Source organism: Odontesthes bonariensis, chromosome 4, assembly GCF_027942865.1.
Source record: "Odontesthes bonariensis isolate fOdoBon6 chromosome 4, fOdoBon6.hap1, whole genome shotgun sequence".
NCBI classification, from domain to species: domain Eukaryota; kingdom Metazoa; phylum Chordata; class Actinopteri; order Atheriniformes; family Atherinopsidae; genus Odontesthes; species Odontesthes bonariensis.
Window position 1 is genome coordinate 34,268,072 of NC_134509.1, and position 23,203 is coordinate 34,291,274.

At 42.9% G+C, this 23,203-nt stretch overlaps 1 protein-coding gene and 1 long non-coding RNA gene across 3 annotated transcripts; both read left to right on the plus strand.

The window, feature by feature from the left end:
- Positions 1–6,247: 6,247 nt before the first annotated feature.
- Positions 6,248–7,719, plus strand: LOC142379436 (uncharacterized). Its single transcript, XR_012769684.1, has 4 exons — positions 6,248–6,363; positions 6,557–6,602; positions 6,723–6,797; positions 6,946–7,719. It is a non-coding gene; the product is annotated as an uncharacterized LOC142379436 (long non-coding RNA).
- Positions 7,720–12,092: 4,373 nt separating this feature from the next.
- Positions 12,093–22,908, plus strand: LOC142379015 (beta-1,3-N-acetylglucosaminyltransferase lunatic fringe-like). Of its 2 annotated transcripts, none has more exons than XM_075464073.1 (8): positions 12,093–12,598; positions 17,172–17,220; positions 18,288–18,390; positions 18,467–18,620; positions 18,870–18,949; positions 19,039–19,198; positions 19,311–19,396; positions 20,985–22,908. In XM_075464073.1, the coding sequence occupies exons 1-8, from the start codon at positions 12,251–12,253 to the stop codon at positions 21,049–21,051; spliced, it is 1,047 nt and encodes a 348-aa protein (XP_075320188.1). In that variant the 5' UTR covers positions 12,093–12,250; the 3' UTR covers positions 21,052–22,908. The 2 variants fall into 2 exon arrangements, with proteins under 2 accessions (XP_075320188.1, XP_075320187.1); XM_075464072.1 differs by having other exon boundaries at positions 12,094–12,598; positions 18,864–18,949.
- The last annotated feature ends 295 nt before the right edge of the window (positions 22,909–23,203 follow it).

Sequence of the window (23,203 nt, forward strand, 5' to 3'; positions counted from 1 at the left end):
GGAGTGCCGGACTCCTTGATATGGGCTGTTCGGTCTCTGTATGACTGGTGTCAGAGTTTGGTCCGCATTGCCGGCAGTAAGTCGGACATGTTTCCTGTGAGGGTTGGACTCCGTCAGGGCTGCCCTTTGACACATTCTGTTCATAATTTTTATGGACAGAATTTCTAGGTGCAGCCAGGGCGTTGAGGGGGTCCGGTTTGGCGACCTCAGAATCGGGTCTCTGCTTTTTGCGGACGATTTGGTTCTGTTGGCGTCGTCAGGTCGTGACCTTCAGCTCTCACTGGAGCGGTTCGCAGCCGAGTGTGAAGCGGCTGGGATGACCATCAGCACCTCCAAATCTGAGACCATGGTCTTCGGCCGGAAAAGGGTGGAATGCTCTCTCTGGGTCGGGAATGAGATCCTTCCCCAAGTGGAGGAGTTCAAGTATCTCGGGGTCTTGTTCACGAGTGAGGGACGAATGGAGCAGGAGATTGACAGGCGGATCGGTGCGGCGTCTGCAGTGATGCGGGCTCTGCACTGGCCCGTTGTGGTGAAGAAGGAGCTGAGCCAGAAGGCGAAGCTCTCGATTTACCGTTCAATCTATGTTCCTACCCTCACCTATGGTCACGAGCTGTGGGTAGTGACTGAAAGAACGAGATCGCGAATACAAGCGGCCGAAATGAGTTTCCTCCGCAGGGTGTCTGGGCTCTCCCTTAAAGATAGGGTGAGAAGCTCGGTCATCCGGGAGGGGCTCGGAGTAGAACCACTGCTCCTCCGCATCAAGAGGAGTCAGATGAGGTGGCTCGGGCATCTGGTGAGAATGCCTCCTGGACGCCTCCCCGGTGAGGAGGCCCCGGGGAAGACCCAGGACACGTTGGAGAGACTATGTCTCTCGGCTGGCCTGGGAACGCCTCGGGGTCCCCCCAGAAGAGCTGGAAGAAGTGGTCGGGGACAGGGACGTCTGGGTCTCTTTGCTCAAGCTGCTGCCCCCGCGACCCGATCCCCGGACCAGCGGAAGATGATGGATGGATGGATGGATGGATGGATGGACTAAGTTGTCTGCTCTGTCAACAGCTTGAGCTTTGGATGGCAGCTCACACTGATCATGCTCTTACAGAATATCTCCCTTTAATTGAGAGAGTCATCATGAGTCACAGAAACTATTGCATGACATTGCTCTTATCTGGTTTAAACAGTTTCCATCCTTTTTAACTCACTTTGTTTCTCTCTGTGCTGCTGCTACACCAGAATTCTCCCTCAACCCTGTACACTGTACCATCTTTTGAGCCAAGATCAAGAGGAGCAGATTACTGAGGCATTTAAAAGGTTTCTACGAACACACAGCTACACAAGCAGATGAATCGCTTCCTTATCCCTGGAGATTTGTTCCCCCTCTGAAGAGAGAAAGGCTTAAATGACATTATGAATCAGAATCACAGAGAACCACGACTGACGCCACAACAACCACAAAGCTGAGACCTGGGACACATCTAACTCACCCCTTCCTTTCCTCCTGTCCCCCCATCACTGGCTCTCGTCCTCGCTAACCCTCCTGTCACCACTCTCACCATCCTCTCCATTAGATGTGGTCTGAAAGCAATCTCTTGCTCTGGCAAGAGAAAAGGAAGAAATGGCATTCACAAGTTTCGTCTCGCTCAAAAGTAACCACATTTATCGGGTTTGATTCAAACGTGGCGATGGAACGGACTTTGAAAGCACAAGAATGTGTGCGGAGGGGGGCTTATGTTTATGTGACTTGAGTTACCAGAATGAGAGGAAACTGGGGGAAAAGTCCCAACTTGAGGCTTGGAAAACTGTGACCTTGCACTCTGGATTCTGTAACGTATTGAGAAAAGGAAGAAGATCGGGGAAAACAGAAAGAGAAGAGAGAGAAAAGACAAAACATTTGAAAAGCAGAAATCAAAGAGTCTGAGATCAAGCCAGGTGGAAAAACAGTAGGATTCCAACTGATGAAAGATTCACTGCCCCCCTATGTTACTGCTGCACATATGAAGCACACACAGTCCTTGTGAGGATCATTAATTTTCTCTGAAAACACAGATAAAAGGTGAAAACAGCAGCACACACACACATATATATGTAAAATACAATATACACTTAAATACACATATATTCAACAAGCCACGGCATACACTAGCAGACAAAGCTTCAGCTCACACTATGGCTGCACTGATGTGGTTTGAGAGGAAATTAGAGCCATCCCGGACAAGCGTGCCTTTCAGCTGTCGTGCTCTGATTGATCCTCAGGAGGATGAAAGTGAAGCCAGTGAGCCGCACTTATCTTTGACAGGAAGGAACAAATAAGGATTCATGACAAACAGGTAAAAAGAGGACAGAGAAACGGAGGATAACGAGCAGTCCGGTTGTGCTCTTCTCCCAGTTAATCTCTACATTTTAACATTTGTCACCATTTTTTCACATGGCCTAAAAACTCAAGCTGATTGAAACTCTGCTGCACTGGAAAAAAATCAAAGTCTTACCAAGTATATTTCTCTCATTTCTAGTCAAAATATCTCATTACACTTAATATAAGACACAACTGCCTAACAAGTACCATTTCAGCCAGATATAGGGACTTGTTTGAAGACAATACATCCGGAATATCTTGTTAAATGAAAAAGTCTTGAAAACAAATTGTTTTGAGTCGGATTTCATATGAAACAAGCTTTTTTTTACATTTGAAGAGGTTTTTAAGCTAATTTCAAGATCACTTTTATCTCAAATGTCCCAAATATCACATCTTATTTCAAGAAATCTTGACAAGCCGATTTTCACTAGTTCCATTGGCAGATTTTTTTTGCTTATTTCAAGCAAAAACGTATTTGTTGTTTTTCTTACTTATTTTTGGAGGGGCATTTTTTCCAGTGTAGCATCTTTTGGAAAGCAAGCTCAATCCACAAAGACCACCATCCTCCACCCCCCTGCAGGACCCAAAGGATCTGGTGATAATGACACTCCAAGACTTCCTCAGATAGTCTCTGTTTACGCCCCTGCTGTCCAGATCTCTTTGGCAACTTGAGAAGGCCCTACTTAAATTTAGAGGGGGGATTTTAATATTGGCTGACGCGTGTATATTCATAACAAAATAATAAGGACGGCCAACTGTTTGAAGGTGGTTATCACTATTACCTTGCAGCAAGGAGTTTCCTGATTCAGAACTCAGCTGGTGCCTCTCTGTGGGTAATTTGCATGTTTCCCCTGCCAGCTTTTTCCAGGTTCTCCGGCTCCCTCCCGCTGGGACGGCTCTGCGGATCTCCAAAAATGTGTGAGACTGCGCATTGCCACAAAAACGAATGCAGCAGTCCCTGATGCCACTCGACTCCATGGTGTGATTTTAAGGAGAAGAAACACGCAGTGTGGAAAAATTATTTCCATTGGAAAGTAACAGGAAGCTCGACTGTGTAATAAAGGAACTTTCTGTTAATCCTGTCCAGCGGCAGGGTCAACATCTTTGGGCTCAGAGGCATCTGGGATGGATCACTTTGTGAATACCCCTCATGGGGGAGGAGGTCAAACCGCAGTCTCTGGATCCTAACTAGTCTTGATTTTCCCGCCGCTATTTACTGAGGAAAAAATAATATTATCCTTCTGCCAAAAGATCAGTGTTAAACACTGGAATGTTAAAAGTACACTTCAGGCTCTTTCGTACAATTACTCTGTGGGGTCACATGGCACTGAAAGGATCAGATAACTGGCTAAATTACAGTAAGAATGAGTTGAGCAAGGGTAATTATCCTTGGATATATGGCGGTGAATGAATCATATCGGAGGCACAAAGCGTGTCATACCCCGGTATGATAGGTGGCGCTGTACCAATTTCAGCTATTGCTAATAGAGCCACTTCCTGTTAACCTTTTCACCACCAACAACAACAACAAACTCAGGTATTGGAGAAAGATGGCGAACGAAGAGCAAGATGAAGCTACGTCCGTCTACATTTGGTCTGTGATGAGCTGCTTGTTGCAATAAACGCGATGCACAACGGAGCATTCTCCATCGCGTTGTTTGTTTCTTTCTGACGGCGACAACAACAGGAATATCGTCTCCTTTAACTTCCAGGTCACGACCCCGGGAAAAAATCTGGAGCATGCGCAGAACGCAAAGTCTGATTCACCACGTGCTTCAGCGTCTACACTCTAAAGAATAAAGCATGGAGGTAGTAAATTCAGCTTAAATAAATACGCAATTTCAATATAAACATTTAAGTTTGCAGCATTTATTTGTTTAACTAAGTAACCTACTAGATTTATGTAGCTAAACCAACTTGAAAAAAATATATATATCCTGACTCATTTTCTTATGTAATTTGAATGCATAAGATTTGAAGATTTGAATGCATAAGATAAGATCAGCTCAATTTGTCTCAAATATTAAGTTGGTTCAGTTCAAATAATCTAAATTTGAAACTTGGGCGCGGCTACTCTAACCTGACTCACGTCATCTGGCTGCGTTCACCAACTACACGCTGGAGGGCGGGAGTCAGGTAACGGCTACTCAAGCAGAAGACGAGACTCCACGTGCAGCCTTTTTGGAAAGTAGAGGCATTTGTGTCTGCTTATTTGCACAGAGCAACTCTCTGCTTTGGAATTTCATCTTTTCGCTTTGGAACAGCTGACAAGCCCTCTGTCGGGATCTTAATTATTGCTGGAGGACCATTAACCTACTACTTGGCTGTCCATACCACTTGAAAGGTAAGCCTTACGGCCGCCATTTTAGTAGCTCGCTAGCTAGCAACAGCTATTGATTGTCCACTGGTTTATTGTTAAGCAGTGTTTAGAACATTTTCACCAAATCCTTTTCACAATGAACTGGTGCTGTAAAATTTGTAAATATGAAACTCCCAGAAAGACTGAGCTTTTAAAACACTACCGGCTAGGACATGTGAATTGTGGGCAATTTCTGCCTTGTCTCTATTGGGAATGCTGTTGCTCTTTCAAAACATGGGCCAGCCTTAAATCACACATGACAAGAAGTCATTCATCTTATAAAATAGCAAAGGTGAATGATGTCTTGTCTTTTAAATGTCCATGTTGTACTCTAAGCTCCATCCCCACAGAGGGAGTACTCTGAGCATATTGGCCGTCATTTAAAAAACATGAAACGTGGATGATTTTGAAGTGTGCAATCCACTTGGAACATCGAGAAAAAAGCACAAAATCACTGCTGTCTATTGGGTTCTTGCAAATGTACCACCATTGTTCCGGTCCTCACTGACCTCAATATTTTTAGCCATTCTATGCAAAGCTGAAGACATAAAACAATATGGATATAATGCTGTGTTGGAGCCACTTCTCAAAGATCTTTGTAGTCTTGAGGAGGATGGACTTTACATTCCCTCTCTTGGCAGACAAGTTAAAGGTACTGTCTTTTCTGTCATTGCAGACAACCTTGGCGGTCATTCCGTCGGTGGATTTGTTGAGAGTTTTTCAAGTTCATACATCTGTAGATGGTGTCTTGGAGAACGCTCCAAATTGCAAGACTGTGAGGTTCGAACAGGTAAATTCCCTCCCCGGACCAAAGAAGACCACACAGTGCATGTTCAGGCTGCACAAGTCAGTGGATACCATAGCTTTGGCGTAAAGCGACAATGTCCACTAACAGAAAAACTTAAGTATTTTGATGTTCTCTCAGGCTACCCCCCTGATTTGCTGCATGATCTTTTTGAAGGTGCCATACCAAAAGAAGTAGCACTGTGCCTAGATACCTTGATTAAGAACAAATATTTCACTCTCTGAGCTGAATAAATTGATCAGAGTTTCCATATAAGTGGACAGATAAGAAGGATGCACCACAATCAGTACCCCTTAATTTTGCTGTTAAAAAAACTGTTGGTGGGAATGCACATGAAAATTGGGCTTTGCTACGACTCCTTCCTTTCATCATTGGCACAAGGATACCGGTGAGTGACCCAACATGGCAGGTTCTTCTCAACCTCAAGGACATAGTAGAACTTGTTGTAGCCCCAGTCCATACAGATGAGACTATTTGTTTATTGGACAGTAAGAAATCAGAGCATCGACACAGATTCTGTGAAGCTTTCCCTGGTCAAAGACTCTCTCCAAAGTATCATTTCATAGAACACTATCCTCAGTTGATAAAGGCTTTTGGACCACTTGTGTCACTGTGGACAATGAGGTTTGAAGCTAAACATCGTTTTATTTAAACGTGTTGTCAGACATGCTCACTCCTTCCGCAACATTCTTCTCTCTCTCTCAGTGAAGCATCAGATGATGATTGCCTATCATCTACATGACAATAAGGTTGTCCAACCTTCATTGCAGGTGACCAAACTGTCAGAGGTAGATTTGACTGTGCTGAGAGAGGACATCAAGGCAGCAGTGGAAGCCAAGTAGGCCTACCCTGGTAAGTCTTGTATTCACTTGGCTAACACGGTCTGTTACAGTGGCACTAGATATGCCACTGGAATGATCTTAGCTAGTGGTTCAACAAGTGGCCTCCCTGATTTTGGAGAGCTAATTCAGATTGTGGTTGTTGATGGTATACCTGGATTTATTGTGGAATAGATGCATTTCTTCACACTGTCTGTGTTATCTAGTGATGGTAAAAGATGGCAGATTTCACAGCAAACAAGCAATCCCGAGGTACAAACTCTCATTGTGCTCAATGGCATACAATGGACTGTTAAATTGACACAAGATGATACGATGCAGCTAATAAGAAAGTATTTACTGTTTTATTCTCTTTATGCTATACATTTTCAGAAAATATTTCACATGCTGAAAGAATGCTGAATGCGATGTATGAGGAAATGGATTCTCATGATTCTGATATTCCGGGTATGTAATTCTGAGTGAGGTTCTGCTAACATCATGGCTCCAAAAAATGTGAAATGCATGCTAGCAAACCTTTAGGCCAAAGATGTTGCAATGCTCGCATATTATGTCAAATATTAGAGTCACATCATGTGTTTTTTTTTCTTCACAGATGTTCAAACTTTCAAATCTGAGTAAACCTGCTGCACTTCGTGTTATTATTCAAGACCATATAATTGACAAGCTTGAACTGCCTTGTGGAGTACCGGAGACAGTGCTAGAGCTAGAGTCTATTGTGCAACAGAAATACAGATTTGAAGCAGGGAAGGTTACCTTACATTACAAGGATGTTGATTTTGGTGGCAACGAATCTTGCCACACTGAGTTCTCCCAACACACACACACACGGACCACTTCTTAGATGTTGACATTTTATTGAGGATGACCGAGGTGCACAAGACAGAATGCAGGACGATCGCCAGCTTCTCCGTATCACTGGCTCTCATAGGTTCTGCCGTCTCTCGCTCTGGTCATCTCACGGTTCTCACTCCCTGCCCGGACCAGCACGCTACTGATAAAGGGGAGAATGATTAGCTGGCAATGTGCAGGTGTGCCAATCATCTCCCCTCCCACTGTCCTCTGAGCCCTTCCCACCTGTCCTCTGCATCTGATGCACCACGCCCCCTCCACACACACATAATAACACACTGTACTGTACATACTACACACACTAGCACACTACATACACACACGAACACACTATAAAGACACACTACACTCACAGTAAAGAACTACACACTAACATAAGAAAATATTGACCAGCTCTAAAATTGGAGAATTATCAGGAGCAAGTTTTTGATGGTGCTGTGTAATATTTGCACTTAACTTGTGCGAAATGTTCATCAAATAAACTGTTTTAATTGTGAATTATGGTTCTTGTTTATTATTTCCCCCAACTTCAGCAAAATGAGTTGCATATACTATAATTAATGTTTACTTTTTGCATGGACATTTTTGAGTAGAAAATGTTGATGTATACATTTACAACAACTTAAATTGGAATGATGAGATAACAACATTTCAAGGAATATTGATTAATGAATTAAAGGAGAATTCCGGCATTTTTTACAAACAAATCCTATCTGTAGGAGACCAAGGAAAGTTGGCCAAAGGGAAAAACGCAAGAAATTTTCATGCCCGCTGTGCAAAGTTTTCCGATTGCGCTGATTTCCATGAAAGCGGGCTCTATCGGGCAATCTTTTAACCTTTCGTGAGGCTCTTAACATGTATCAAAATACTTTTTACCGAATTGGCCGTGGTGTCAGTACCAATACAATTCAACCCAGGGGCTAACCATACCATTAGCTAGCACAGACATTATACATTTTGAGATTTTAAAAACAGCGCACCTTACCTTTCTCAGCTTCCGTGTTCCACAGGCGTGCGCACAAATCAAAAGCCGAAGTCATACGCTATAGTATTCCAAAATTTGTCCACCTTTTTTGTCCACATCTGCACCACCATGTCTCCCCAATGCGTAACCTAGCAGCTGCTCCCGTTTCTGGATCATCGGTTTGAGCCATCCTCGCTGCATCTTGTGCCAACAACCCTTCCTCGGTGTATTCTGGTTCAAAAAGATTACCCCGACCATCAAACTCGTCAAACTCTTCCATTCCAACATCAGAATCTGACGAACTATCCATCTCTAAATTGATTCGAATAAAATCCCGAGCGTTCTCATCTCCCGCAGCTGTATAATGGGCGTAGGTGCGCTCCTTCCAGCAGTCACGTGACAGGTCATGACATCACGGCGAAAATGGGTCTAGAAACGAGTCAGTTGTTCGATAGGAAACAATAACAAACATGGAAATGTGTATTTCTGTTCCCAAGGGTCGTTTTTGGTGGACAAAAAAAGGTGGACAAATTTTGGAATACTATAGCGTATGACTTCGGCTTTTGATTTGTGCGCACGCCTGTGGAACACGGAAGCTGAGAGAGGTAAGGTGCGCTGTTTTTAAAATCTCAAAATGTATAATGTCTGTGCTAGCTAATGGTATGGTTAGCCCCTGGGTTGAATTGTATTGCTACTGACACCACGGCCAATTCGGTAAAAAGTATTTTGATACACGTTAAGAGCCTCAGGAAAGGTTAAAAGATTGCCCGATAGAGCCCGCTTTCATGGAAATCAGCGCAATCGGAAAACTTTGCACAGCGGGCATGAAAATGTCTCGCGGTTTTCCCTTTGGCCAACTTTCCTTGGTCTCCAACAGATAGGATATGTTTGTAAAAATGCCGGAATTCTCCTTTAAGTAAACACTACTTGATTTATCTCTTGAATATATATAAAAAAACATGGTCATTGTACTTCATTTTTTGTTTTACCTAAAACATATATCACGTACAACCAATGTGAAAATTCAGTAATATATACAAAAAAACAATTAGATTCAACTTGATATAGCTTTGTATTTATGTGGCTATTTAAGTTGGCCTTGTTATGCTGCACTAGTACCAATTACTCAATTAACAATGAAGTTAGGACAACTTAAAAAGATCCATGCAAAAAGTAAACATACCTTTTTGAGTAAACCCAGTACATTCTTTTTTAGAGTGTACAAGCAGGTTTAGTGTGACTTTCAACCGAGTTATCTCGGGGTCTTAATGCGATCCGATCCAATTTCTTGTCCGATTAAGGTGTCTATATGCACTTAATAACTCATTTTTATTGTAATTTAGCCAATAATCCGATCCTTTCAGTGCCATGTGACCCCACCGTGTGGTGCTGTTCGGTTTTACATGCATAAATCACTTTCAACAAGACAAAAGTTATAACTGTTGTGGTCAGATTAATAGAAAACTGTGGCTAAAGCCTCTGTTTTTTATATATATATATATATCAGTATTTCAGCCCCTCCTTTCCCCCACAGTTGTGTTCAAACACATTGCTCTGTCTTTGTCATTTGTCTTGGTGAATTCTTGTGGCAAAACAAATACTGTAAATGTAAATGGACTCGCAGAGTTTCCGTGGCAACTCTTCTAACAAACAACACTGGTGGAGTGGAGAAGGTGTCCTCGTGTGGATTAAGAGATGGTATGTTTCTGGAGATGATCACAATTATGTTGCTAATGTAGTGCAATTAGACCCTCGAGGAATCACAGCATTTAAACAGCTTCAGCACGATGAAAAAAAAGAGATATATTCACACAACCACTGTGAGCTTGGCACGCTGATATTAATTCTTACGGTGGCGGAACATGACTGTCATGGCACGTCTTTTTCCACAGGTATGTTTGAATGAAGGGTGAGGAACACTGACGAAGTGACCACTGTGTGATTGACTGTATGCTGTGGCTTACAGACGGATGAAGCTATCAATGTTACGTACATGTCTTGCGTGAAAAGAGCTTTTGTTTCTGGTCTCCACCAACTCCTGGGGGAAATGTCTGATTCTACAGCTGCTAAGAGCTGTTAAAGATCCCACATGTTTCCAGCAAGTCACAAAGTTTGTCTTCTTCAGGCCATGTGAAACATAGTGCATCTCAAGCGTATTCATCTGAAAGCATTCATCCATATCTGGAAATGATGAGTCATGTGAAGGAACTAAAATATGAGATTTTGTTTACACTAGTTATCTGAGCAATTGTTTTATTGAAAAATGTTGATCAATTCTATTTAAAGCAGCTCAAGGCAGCTTAGTTTTAGACCCTGAAATTAAAGTTAAATTCCTTTATCTGCTTTTTTTTTTATAGCTTCCTCATGATAACTGAACAAATTCCGTTCACTCGTGAAAAAATGTGTGATACACTCGGAAGCCAAAGGGTGTTGGGGGGGTCATGATTTTTCTTCAGTGTGTGAGGACTGCCTGTGTGCTGCGCTGCTTTATGGCGAGGCCTTAGTATCCTTATCACACAACACCATGACACTCGTGGTTTTTGCGATCTATTTGAAATGTAACATTATACTGACTGTGCTGGAAGAATCAGCAAAGATACGCAGAGCAGACAAACTGCACATTATTCCAGAGGAAACATTCCTCAGATTGTTGGTGAATCTGGAAACCTGGTGGCTTGGCTCGTCTGTCTCCTGTGTCCGTGGGTCTGGCAGCGCTACACACAATCCAATGTCACGGTCTTTTTCAACATCTGTCCACTTGGAGAATGACCCACCAGGCCTGCACACATGGGAGCTGAAGGCACATTGTTCTCAAAGGAGGAAGAAAAATGTACTTTTAAGCCTGGGATATGAAAGCAGTTGTTAAGTGTTGATTATCTGTGTGCATTACTTTGCAAATGAAAAGCAGGACATATTTTCCTCTTTATCATCAGTGGAGAGGCTGTGACTTATTAGATGTGGGGTAATATCACAGAAAACTGATTTTTTTTCTGAGGTGCAGAGCAGAAATTAAAATAAAAGAATGATTAATAAACATTACAGATGCAGATTCTGCCAAAGTAAGCACAAGGATCCACTGTATGGTTTATCAAATAAATAAATAGCAGGTATTGAGCGTCAAAGTGATCAGAAGTAACGCCTTTTTAAAAAACTTTGAGAGGCTTTGTTGGATTGCATCGCCTTGCTCATACACTCAGATCGACATCCTGAGAGGAAAGAGGTCTGTTCACGATTTCTGACAACAAAACTGCAGCTGTAGCTTAAATTGGTGCCAAGTTTGCAGGGTGGATCAAATACAAACTGAAAACCCAAAGACACACCGAGAATTCAGAAAACAAATTAAAAAAAAAAAAAAAACAGCGAAGAAAACAACATAAGATGTGGCAGGATTCTTTAAAAAAAAAAAAAACATTTCATGAGTGGCAAAACCAGAAAATGCAACTTTCATAACGCCAAAGAAAACACATCTACATTTCAAAAACACAAAAATAGCATTTGTTCTGTGTTGTTTTTGCTTTTGTTGTTGTTTTTTTCCTTTTTGTTGTTATTTTTTTATGAAAAATGGTTCAGATTTATCTCTTTTTTTGTTGTTCTATAATTTAATGTGGGATCATAGAAGCTACTATACATAATGACTTCATATTAGCCTCCACATGGACAATTCATTTGATATGCAGTGCTTAGACTGAGACTTGTTCAAGAAAAAGCTGATTTGATCCAGAAGTTTTAAGATCAATCATAAAATGTTTTTTTTTATGAAAAAAAAAGTAAGAGAGTTTTTTGGGTTTATATAGCTGCAATGTGGACGTCCATCCGCAGTTTCCCCTTGTTTTGGTGGATAACTCCGCCCAGACTGAGCGCTCAAATCGGTCACTGGATCCAGGCTGCCCCGCCCACTGGCGGAGCTTCTGCTATTAATGTCACTGCAGAACACGACTGCGGGGTCCCTCAGAGGGAGCTGACAGAAAACTCATCAACTCACTGTAATTAGTAGCAGCATGATGTTGTGAACTGGATCCAAAAGAAAAGTATTTTTAAACTTTCTGTCCATGAGCGAAGTGGTGAACCCATCAACGCAGTGAACATGTGGAAGCCTGCCGGGGGACCGAGGCTCGCCTTCAGCTCAGCGGGACCTCGCGCTGCTGTCGCCGCGGTCACCTGTCTGCTGGTGGCCGGGATGCTCGTGCTCACTGGCGGACACCAGAAGGAGCTGCCGGCTGTAGGGGGCGCGGATGTTTTCTCAACTTATTTCAGGCGGCTGACCCGGGAGAGGAGAGCGGTGAGCGGCCCGGAGCGGAGGAGCGCTCCCCCTCGGCCGGTGGAGCAGCTCACACAGGCTGACCTGTTCGTGGCTGTGAAAACCACCGGGAGGTATCACCGGCAGAGGCTGGAGCTGCTGCTGGACACCTGGGTCTCCAGAAACACACCACAGGTGAGTCAGGCTGTGCAGCTGGAGCTCAGCACTGAAAACGAATGAACCCTCAGTTTATAGGGAATATAGATGTAAGGGAATAAAGTCTCATGTTGGGTGCTCATCAGGGGCGAGGCTAGGGTATTTTTAGTGGTGCCAAGGCACCACCGTGAGATAGCTCGGCACCCCCTAGCTCAGCACATTTAAAAAAAAAATTAATTATGCAAAAACACTTTTTTTTGCTCAAAGGATGCATTATTTTAGTGACCATTTTATTTATTTTCTAGCATTTGTTTTTGTTTAAACTCTTTACTCCCAAAATAAATGTTGAGTTATCTTCAATATTTGTCTCAGGCTCTCTGTTATCCCTGTCAAGCCACAGTCTTTTGAAATGAAGAGGTCAAAATTGAATGTTGTAGGGGAAAACACTACTCAAAGCAAAACTAATACGGCTCCAAAATTTATAAATGTACTAGTTCGCCTCAATTAGTGAGAAATAATGTGCCTCTGTGAGCACTGGGGGCTGGGCACCCCTAAAGACCAGATCCTAAAATCGCCCCTGGTGCTCATGATTCAGGATCAGAGAACAAAAATGACACATGAATGTGATATGATATGAATACATGTGCAACAGTTGCTTTTAAAGGAGCCTTTACACTTGGACTGGCCTCACTGTCTCTTTAATCTGATCAATTTTCCAAAAACATTTAAGCTTTTTGGAGTGTATGAGGTGGAGATTTGGGGGCCAAGTGACACCACACTGCTGCCCATTTGTTGACCCAACAGCAGCGATATGAACCGGAAAGAGATGCAAAGACTGAACACTGAGAGGCTCAGATGGATGGGGCTCCATCAGGTGCACATTTGTTTAGTAACCTTCACTCAAGCGTTTTCAGCTTTCCGTCTCCCTGCTGTCTTTCGGCTCTACCTTTAACAGCCAGACACATTGGAGGTTACTTTACAGGTCAAGAGTTTTCATGCAACATGAAAATGTCTCGCCCGGTTTAATGCGAACTCTACACCATTAAACCCAGCAATGTGCCTTTCAAGTGAATGCATCATTTGAATCAGCATTTTTCCTTTATTTATGGCTACCTTCATGCAAGTTTATCTCACTCTAACAATGATTTTAGTTTTTTTTTTTTTTACAAATCACTTTCCCTAGTTAACTGACAAATGTGAAAGTGACTACCACAAGCACTTAAACATTTCTTTTTTAAAACCAAATAACTACTTAACACCCAAAAGAGCATTTTTTTCCCCCCACTTAAATGAAATTTATTCCCAACCTAGTTTGTTTAAAGAAAGAGAAAAAAAAAAAAAAGGTTCAGCTGGTTCAGGGGGAGTTTCACTGCCTCTCCGATAAATATTTCAGATCAAAAGCAATGGACAGACAGCTTTCTGGTCTTCACCACAAGGATGAGTGAGTCACAGATGCATCTGTTGCTGTAAAACACATGGGGCAGCGGTGAACTGTGCCCATCAGCTTCAAAGCTTCTAATCGAATGCAGACGTGACTGCGGATTGCTCAGTGAGCGTTCTGATTTCCATTGAAACCTCCTGTTTGAGGAGGAACTCGCTCCAGTAATCGCCGAGCTGTTGACATGTAAATACAGTGTATGTTGGGGGCAAATCAGCTGGTGTGTGTGTGACGCATTCCTGCATCTGCTCCCACAGTCAGGTGTTCGTAACTCTACCTGTTTCCCAGACACACCTCTGCACTGTAAGACTGCTGAGTAATGGGAACACAGCAACACACACACAGTCTCGCTGTTGCCGTGGTGAACACACCCTGGGAACCTTGCTGGATTTCTCATGGGAAGTTAAAAATGTGTCTGATCACAAGAATAAACACGCACACACTCACATCTTTTTCGCCTATCTTAAGTGGTGAATGCCGCCACTCTTTCCTGTGTTGTAAAGCTCCACTCCTGACAACACAACACCCCCACCCCCCTCAAACTCATAGTGTCGCCCCCTCCTTCCCCACTGACACACACACTCTCACACTCTTGCACAGATGCAGAAACTGACTCCTCTGAAGAGTGAAAGAAGAAGACTGATAAAAACTCACAGCTGGCCCAACTCTTTTTTTTTTTTCTCCCCAGTCTCTTTACCACAAGCAATGATGTGATCACACAGTAATTGCACCAAAGATTTATTATATTCAAGCTGTGAGGCAGGCGGGTTGTAAAGTGGAATCCCCGTGACTTTCCACTGGGGCAGTGAGTGCAGTGATGTTGGAGCTTTATGCAGGATTTAATTCTTAGTAATGCTTGTAAGGTTAATGTAGGGATCTTTCACATTGCATTTGGAATATTAAAACAAATACACAAGTTAAGACACATTTATGACTTGTTTTTCATATGACAGTTTTGTTATGTTACGATATTCAGCAGACTGTGGGCAAGTGGTTTAGTTATGATCTGTTAATTTGCTGGGCAAGACATATTTCCATTGGTGTAGAAAAGGGACATTTTCTTGACTTCAAGGACACGTGCAGCCATTGTTTCAGCAGCATTAACTGGCCACATTTTCTAGCAGGCTTGTGAAATTTGAGCATTGAAAGTTTTAGCATAAATGTTTATATTGCTAGCCATTTTTGACATTGAAGATGCAGCATCAGGGAAGAAGCATCTTACTGACCTGAACGTATTTTTTAATTCATGCTGTCAACGTGACAATTAGCTTAAATGTACACTGAGATCTGTGGACAACTATCCTATGGGACAAGAGTCCCACTGAAATCTCTACATCATGAAGGTCAGTTGGGGATTACGGTATACGAAGAGACAGAACACATCAGGACTGTATAAATCCACAGCAGATCCCTGCCAAAATCTGCACCACCTGCCATGAAAACCATGAAAACTAAAGTACCGTGCAAACGTCTTGGGCCAACTTTCTTCTTCTTCTTCTTTTAAGTAGTTGTCAGGAATAGTTCTCCAGGCTTCTTGAAGGACAGCCAAAGCTCTTCTTTGGATGTGGGCTGCCTTTTGCTCCGTTTTCTGCCAAGATGATCCCACACTGCTTCAATAATGTTGAGGTCCAGGCTTTTGGGAGGATTCATCCCTCCAGAAGACCTGTTGCCGCAATCCACTTCTTGTATCATTTGACAATATCTCAGTAGCTTCTCCCTGTTTGCCTTCCTTAAAGGGATACGCCACCCCCAGGCCAAATTAAGTGTATCCCCGCATTCCCGAGACATAAATAAGAGTGTGGGAGCGTTTTCCTGGCGACCCAGGCATTGTCCGAATCTCACAGCACTGACCACTGCTTGGTTTCGCGTAATACCTCCATGCTTGCGTCGCCGATCGAAATATTACTCCGCTCAACCTTTGTTTCGAACACAGATGGGACAGTGGGGGTGGGGATTCCCAATGACGTAGCGGGGAGTGTGCGTCGGCTGTGTTTTCCGCACAGGAAACTAGTTCCCAAACCGACATGAGCAAAACAAGCCTTCCGTGTTGATTTACACAGTCATTTGCACTCGATGTGAAAGTACACCACTCACACAGTAATTAGAAGGCAAATCAAGTAAATTAATTCACGTTGGGCGAAATATTTCGATTGGCGACGCTAGCATGGAGGTATTACGCGAAACCAAGCAGTGGTCAGTGCTGTGAGATTCGGACAATGCCTGGGTCGCCAGGAAAACGCTCCCACACACTTATTTATGTCTCGGAAATGCGGGGATACACTTAATTTGGCCTGGGGGTGGCGTATCCCTTTAAGATTGACTTCTTGACAGCCACCCTTCATGGAGACCATTCCTGATGAAGGTTGGACCAACAGTAAATGGATCAACTGAGGTCCAGATGCATCTCTCAGGTCATGTGTCAGGTCTTTGCTGGATTTTTCCCATCTCTTAAGACAGTTCTTCTATCTTTCTCTTGTTCTGTTTCTTAAGTTTTATTGAGGACACACTGCACACCACGCTGCAATGGTTTTCGACTAATGTCTCTTTGGGAATCACCTCATTGGTGCAGAGATTCTGTTTTATTCCAAAATATAAAAGGATGAGAACTATTCAATTTGCACAGTCCTGTGTGTGCAAATATCAGAAGAATTGTTGCTGTTTTTAAACTATGTTTACCTTTTTAAACAAGCTCATAGTAAACCTGAGGGGCAGCACATTTACTTCACTGTCATTGTTTCATTTAAAATCTATTGTCCCAGAATACGAAGCCAAAAACAACACAGTATTTACAACACCCAGGGTATGTGTTCACTTCCCGTGGAAAAATAATGGGGTCTACACAGCTTCCTGAATACATAGTGACCTTCAACGCACATCACTCATCACAAAACCACGCACAGTCACCCTTTCAGTTACAGAGTTGTGACCAGCTGCTCTGCTGCTGATAGACAGGAGGCTTACCTTTGGCTTGGCCTCCATCCAGCATCAGCATTGCTTCTGGAAATGAGGGGGGATGGTCTCACCTGAAATCACAAACGGCGATCCACAAATAATGGTGGCTGAGCAGTGAGGGCAGCTGTATAGGGGTGTTTTTCTTCTCATGGCTAGTAGAGATTGCTCACATGATAGTAACTGTGTTGCATTTGTGTTTTTTTTCCTTTTCTTTTTCCACAGACGTACGTGTTCACGGACGGAGAGGATGATAGGCTGAGGAAAAGGATGGGTGAGCTGCACACACTCACCCTGAGACACGCAGACGAGTTTCGCTGAGTCGCTGCAGTTTTATCTGAGAGGCAGGAAGGCAGGAACCAGGCTGCTGACTGAGCAACTCTGTTTCCCTGAAGTGCACGGTCACTTCAGATTAATCAACATGCCCTTCCTATTCTTACTTCACGGAATTGTTCTACTTTCAATGAAGTATTCTTCTTTTATCAGACACATTGTAGGACTCAGAGTAAAACTGTGCGATTAGACCTATTTACAGAGTGCTTTCCAGCAAGTCGTAATATAATCAGACATTTATCAGCTTTCCTGCTTCAGATTGAACAATTTAGTCAAAATTCTCCCCTCAAGTTTTCTGAAATGTATAATTGTGTGTTCAACCCTGAGCCAGAGGTGGCACTGTTTGGCTATTCTAAGTCTTTATCTACTCATACCCTCTTTGTCCAGAACACCATTATGTATGGAACAATAATAGCAAAGAGACTGATTTTGATGCACTGGAAATCAGAAATCGTACCCCTCTTCAACACATGGCTGACAGACCTTACCTCTGTGTTGCACGTGGAGAGAATTAGATACAGCATGATAAACAACCCCAAGAAGTTTTACCAGACTTGGCAGCCTTTTTTAGATCACCTAGCTTTTAAGTACAATGATCATTAATAAGACCCAGAATAGGCTACTCACCTCTTATTTGAGAATTTGTCCACGTACATAGAGTACTAGGGATGCAATACGTTTGTCATTGCTTGAAGTGTACGCCCTATTCAGTTTGTGCTGTTGTTTTGCTAATTTTTTATTTTTTTTATTTTTAGTTTTTCTTTAAATTTATTTCTTTATTTTTTATATAGGCATATTTATTTTTTGTTACTATTATTATTTTTTTTCTATTGTCTTTACTTCTCTTGTATGTCCTACGCGACTTGAAAGAGACCTAATAAAAATACTGTGTAAAGAAAAAAAAATAAAAATTCTCCCCTCAAATCAACATTTTTTTAGTTCTCTGTTTGACTCCTGCTGCTGTTGATAAGCTTATTTATTGTTATTTTGTTTGTCATTGATCATCAGGAGCTCACCTGATCAACACCAACTGCTCGGCCGCACACAGCCGTCAGGCCCTCTCGTGTAAAATGGCTCTGGAGTACGACGCTTTCATAAACTCTGGAAAGAAGTGAGTCGGTGTGGGAAACATTCTGTTGAACACACAGAGATGGCAGCTTGCTAACTGTCACCGACATGTCCTGCAGGTGGTTCTGCCATGTCGATGACGATAACTACCTGAATGTCGGGGCCCTCCTGAAACTCCTGTCTCAGTACAGCCACACGCAGGACATTTACATTGGCCGACCCAGCCTCGAGCGGCCAATAGAGGCCACGGAGACGCTCGGCATCGCTGAAACGGTGATTTGAAATGACAACGAGCACTTTGCCTTGAAATTTTAAATGCTTTATGTTGTCGTCAAGCAGCACTGTCAGTTCAGATCATTCACTCTAAATGAATATACGCTGCACTCGCCTGGACAGATGTCCTAGGGTGTGTCGAGCTTCTTTAAGCACAATCATTAAAAATGTTGGCTCCAGATGACTGTGATGGAGAGCATCCAGCCTGTTTCCCAGGGCTAAGTTTGCGCTGCTTGTGTGCAGAAGCAGGTGCGTTTCTGGTTCGCCACGGGAGGAGCAGGGTTCTGTCTGAGCCGCGGCCTCGCTCTGAAGATGAAACCATGGGCGAGGTGGGCCATCACTCGCACACATTTCTCTTGGCAACATTTACAACCACAAGAAGTCCTCTTCCTCACGCTCCGTGTCTTTTCCTTCCCAGCGATGGGGCTTTCATGGCCACAGCCGAGCACATCCGCCTCCCGGATGACTGCACCGTGGGTTACATAGTGGAGGCGCTGCTTGGCGTGAGCCTCACCCGCTCGGCGCTGTTCCACTCTCACCTGGAGAACCTGGAGCTGGTGTCAGACATACACAGCCAGGTACACATGCTCTCACAAGCGGGGCTCGTTGTCTTGGATCTAAGCCACTATTAATCGTGAATCGGTATGAGCGAAGTAATGTTTTTATGTATTTATTTCGTCCTCCCGTCAGATCACTCTCAGCTACGGCACTGTGGACAACAGCAGGAACACTGTTAATGTCAAAGGACCGTTTTCAATAAGTCAAGATCCCACCAGGTAAAGTAAAGGAGTGTAAATAAAAAGTATTTATCTGTTCTGCAAGAAATATTAAAAATAGGGCTTGGCAACGATTAAAAATGTTTAATCTAATTAATCACATGATTTCCCTGATTAATCACGATTAATCACATTTGTACACAAAATCCAAAAATGAATCCAAAAGTAGTTTATAGCTTTTAGCATTTAGTTTTATTTTAAATGTGCTGCCATATGAATGAAAGTGCCATAACATTTGTTGTGCAAACACACTTTTAACATCAGCATCTTTCTGTAGTTTTTATGTAGAAGCCTCGCTCCACTGTCTGTTTCCTTGAATGACTTGCTGCTATCAGTTGTGTGTTTTGCCTTTAAGTGATATTTTAGACTGGAACTACTACGGTGATAAGACAATTCAACTTGGCTGTGTTTACAGATGACTTTGGTTCTGTCGACTCCGCCGCCTGGAAGAACTTTAAAATGAAAATGGCCGAGTAAAAGTTCCGTACCCTTCTCCATGTTTGGTGGATCCGCCGATTACTTTCTTTTCCGGTTCCGCAGCAGACAGCAACAGACTTTTACAAAATAAAAGCCTGTGAGCAACAGACTTTTACAATAATAAAATAAATAATAAAACATGGGTGGTCCGTGGCGTAGTGGGTTGAGCAGGCGCCCCATGTACAAAAGGCTATAGTCCTCGCTGCAGCTGGCCCCGGTTTGACTCGGACGGCCCTGTGCTGCGTGTCGTTCCCCCTCTCTCTGCCCCCTGCTTCCTGTCTCTCTGAACTCTCCTATCCATTAAAGGCACAAAAGCCCCCACCCCAAAAAATGTCTTTTTTAAATAAAAAATAAATAAATAAAACCTGCGTTAATGCGCGATAAAATATTTATCGGCATTAAATAATAACGAGTTAACTCGCCCAGCCCTAATTAAAATATATTAAACCCTCAGAAGAATTATGAAACTCGGAATGCTTTTTTTCCCCTTGTTGCTGCTGTGGGATAAATTGTTCAATCAAGTCATTTGCTTTAGCTCAAATAATCATTCATGATTACCTAGAGTCAAACAAGTGCTTTTAATGGACTATCAGACGACATTAATGAGCCTGGGGATACAGTCCATGCAAACAGCAGACTGGTTTCTGGACCGTACCATATCACATCCAAGCACACATTACAGGCACACAAAACGAGAGGCTGAAGAAAAACTCACACTGACCTAAAGTCTTCCTGACTTTCTCCTCATTTTCTGTTTTCCTCTCTTGCTTCGCAGTCAGTCAAACTGTTTTTTTCTGCACCTTGTTAGCTCACCGTGCTGAAACCTAATAGCTGCAGCTTGATGTGGAAAAACAATCATTAACATACGATAATAAAACTTGAAATGTGTTCAGTGCAGACCTACAACAGCTTTGGAAAGATTTTGTTTTTGAAACTTGTGCTGCAGTTGTGTCTTATGTAAACGCTTCTTATTGTCCGTGTTCTACTACTACAAGTTTCCTGTCTTTGTTCATTGTGTGTGGGCGCTGCTAATTGTACTCACGGCTTTATTTTGAAACCTTTTAGTTGGTAGCTTCCAGGCATTGTGACATTGTTTCCCTCTCCTTCTCAGATTCAGGTCTGTCCATTGTCTGTTGTACCCAGACACTCCTTGGTGCCCCAGCGCCTGGCGACTTTAACACCCACCCAGAGACGAAGAGGGAGGGACGGACTGATGGTGGAGAAGATGTCTGAGTTTGGAAGGAGCGCTGTTGAGTTACTTTGAAGCCTAAACTCTGACCGGGTGATGGGTCGCTCTGAGTCAAAAGGTCAAAAAGGTCACTGTTTGGGATCCATGACGGAGTGAAAACCTGTTTTAGAAACTGCTGAAAAGAGATCCCGAGGGTGATCATGTTGTCACCAGAGCTTACGCCAGAGTTTAGAGCTAAATGCTAGCATAAGCTTGTAGTATCTGAACTCATCTGTTGCAGCTTTTCTTTTTTCTTTTTTTTTTAAAGATATAATTTTATCAGTCATGACATTTCACTCAAACAGCTGCCTTTTACTGAAGTTCCTCACAATCCTGCACCTTTCCAGCGTGCCCATACTTATTTCCTGATCAGTGGAAATCATCCTTTCGAGGTTAAATGAAGATGTTTATTGTTTGCCCACCCTCCTCCCCTCCGTGCCCCAGTGTTAACTGTAACAGGGGACCGTTACAGAGAGTAGATGAGATGAAGCAATCTATCACATGGGGATTTTTTTTTGGGGGGGGGGGGGTTAGCTAGCTTGGGTGCCAGCCGAACTTAGCCCCGCCCATAAAATCTTTGGTCGGGAAGTTCGGTCTGGCTCTGCTCAGTTGGGAAATCTCTATGCTCGACATCAAAAGAGTCGACCCAATCAGATTGCCAGGGCGGGCTTTATACGATGATGGACAGATGATCAACAGGGACATTATCGACTACGTCACTAAAGAGCGCTTGGTTTGAATTCGTTTGAAACAAACATGGCTGCCGCTGGAGAGCTAGGGTGTGTAGATCCTGCCATCGAGTCTGTTCTACAGGATCTCCACATTGCATTCATTTTGAAAGACGAACAGAGGAACGCGATAAAGGCTTTTATCGATAGAAAAGATGTTTTTGCCGTCCTTCCTACAACAAGTGTGTGTCGCTTAATCTACGTCACATACTACGTTGCTCTGATTGGTTGTAGGTCTATCCAATTGAGCGAAGAGGCATTTTTTTCTCCTGGTTCGGTTGGAACACGCCCCATACTCAAAACTCTACCGAGCGGTATCAGACTCACATTCTGACTAGAATCGTGAGTATGACGTAGTCAGGCTAGGGGTTAGCATCCCAAAGTGAAGGCCAAACCATTTCCATGGTGTTAGAGAAGATACACTTTGAAGTTTTGTCTCCCCAGTGTTAAGTATTAACTTGCCATTGTAGCACGCAACACAACTTCAGCACTTTGATGTTTTATTTCTTATGTTTGCTCTCGATACTATGATTAAAAACGCATTAATAGAATAGTCTGACATTTGGGGGAAATATGCTCATTCGCTTGATGAAACAGAATTAACATTTGATTGGATGTGAGCTGGTACAGGCTGTCTGCAGTTGCTGGGGGAAGATAACAGAATAAATGCTGAATCTTAATGATTCCCATAACAATCGTGGCTGTATCTCAGTCCTATAAGGAATATTACCAGATGTCAGACTATTTGATGAAGTTTCTAATCCAGAATTATTTTCTGGAAAGTTGGATGTCACTCATTTGTGTCCAGGTAAAAGGATGTAAATGGTCAATGGATTATGATCAGAACACAGTTTCGACTGCTTTTGAAATGCTGCAGCAGTGCAGCAACAACGTCCACTTTAAAGTTTCCCTGGGAAATGACTCATGTTGAGTTGTCTTCTTTCTTTCTGTGCAGTGAAAGTCATTTTTTTGCCACCGTGCTGCAAGTAATGAACCGTGGCATCTGAAGCAAATCTTCTCTCTCCAGTATCTGGATTGTATGCAGGCTTTATGGTTAATAAAAATTATTTTGAATTTTATTTTTATGCATGATTCTTGTTTTATGGGCTTCTCACCTACGACACGACCATGAAAGAGTAAAGACAGAATCAGACAGACGAGCACGACGTGTGCGTGTGATCGTATCTATGACAACCAGGCTACGTGGACATATATATTTTCAAGGCTCTGGCCGAGATTCGAACCAGGAACTGTCTTGCTGTGAAATGTGCTTATTTGGAAAAGATCCATACATCCATTAATTTTCTATACCTGCTTACTCCAATTCAGGGTAACAAGCTGTCATTGGGCGAGAGGCGGGGTACACCCTGGACA

Coding starts and splice junctions, on each gene's coding strand:
- LOC142379015 (XM_075464072.1), top strand. CDS start 12,251: ATGTGGAAGCCTGCCGGGGGACCGAGGCTCGCCTTCAGCTCAGCGGGA. Junction 18,391..18,466: donor TTCATAAACTCTGGAAAGAA/GTGAGTCGGTGT, acceptor CATGTCCTGCAG/GTGGTTCTGCCATGTCGATG. Junction 18,950..19,038: donor AAGATGAAACCATGGGCGAG/GTGGGCCATCAC, acceptor TTTCCTTCCCAG/CGATGGGGCTTTCATGGCCA.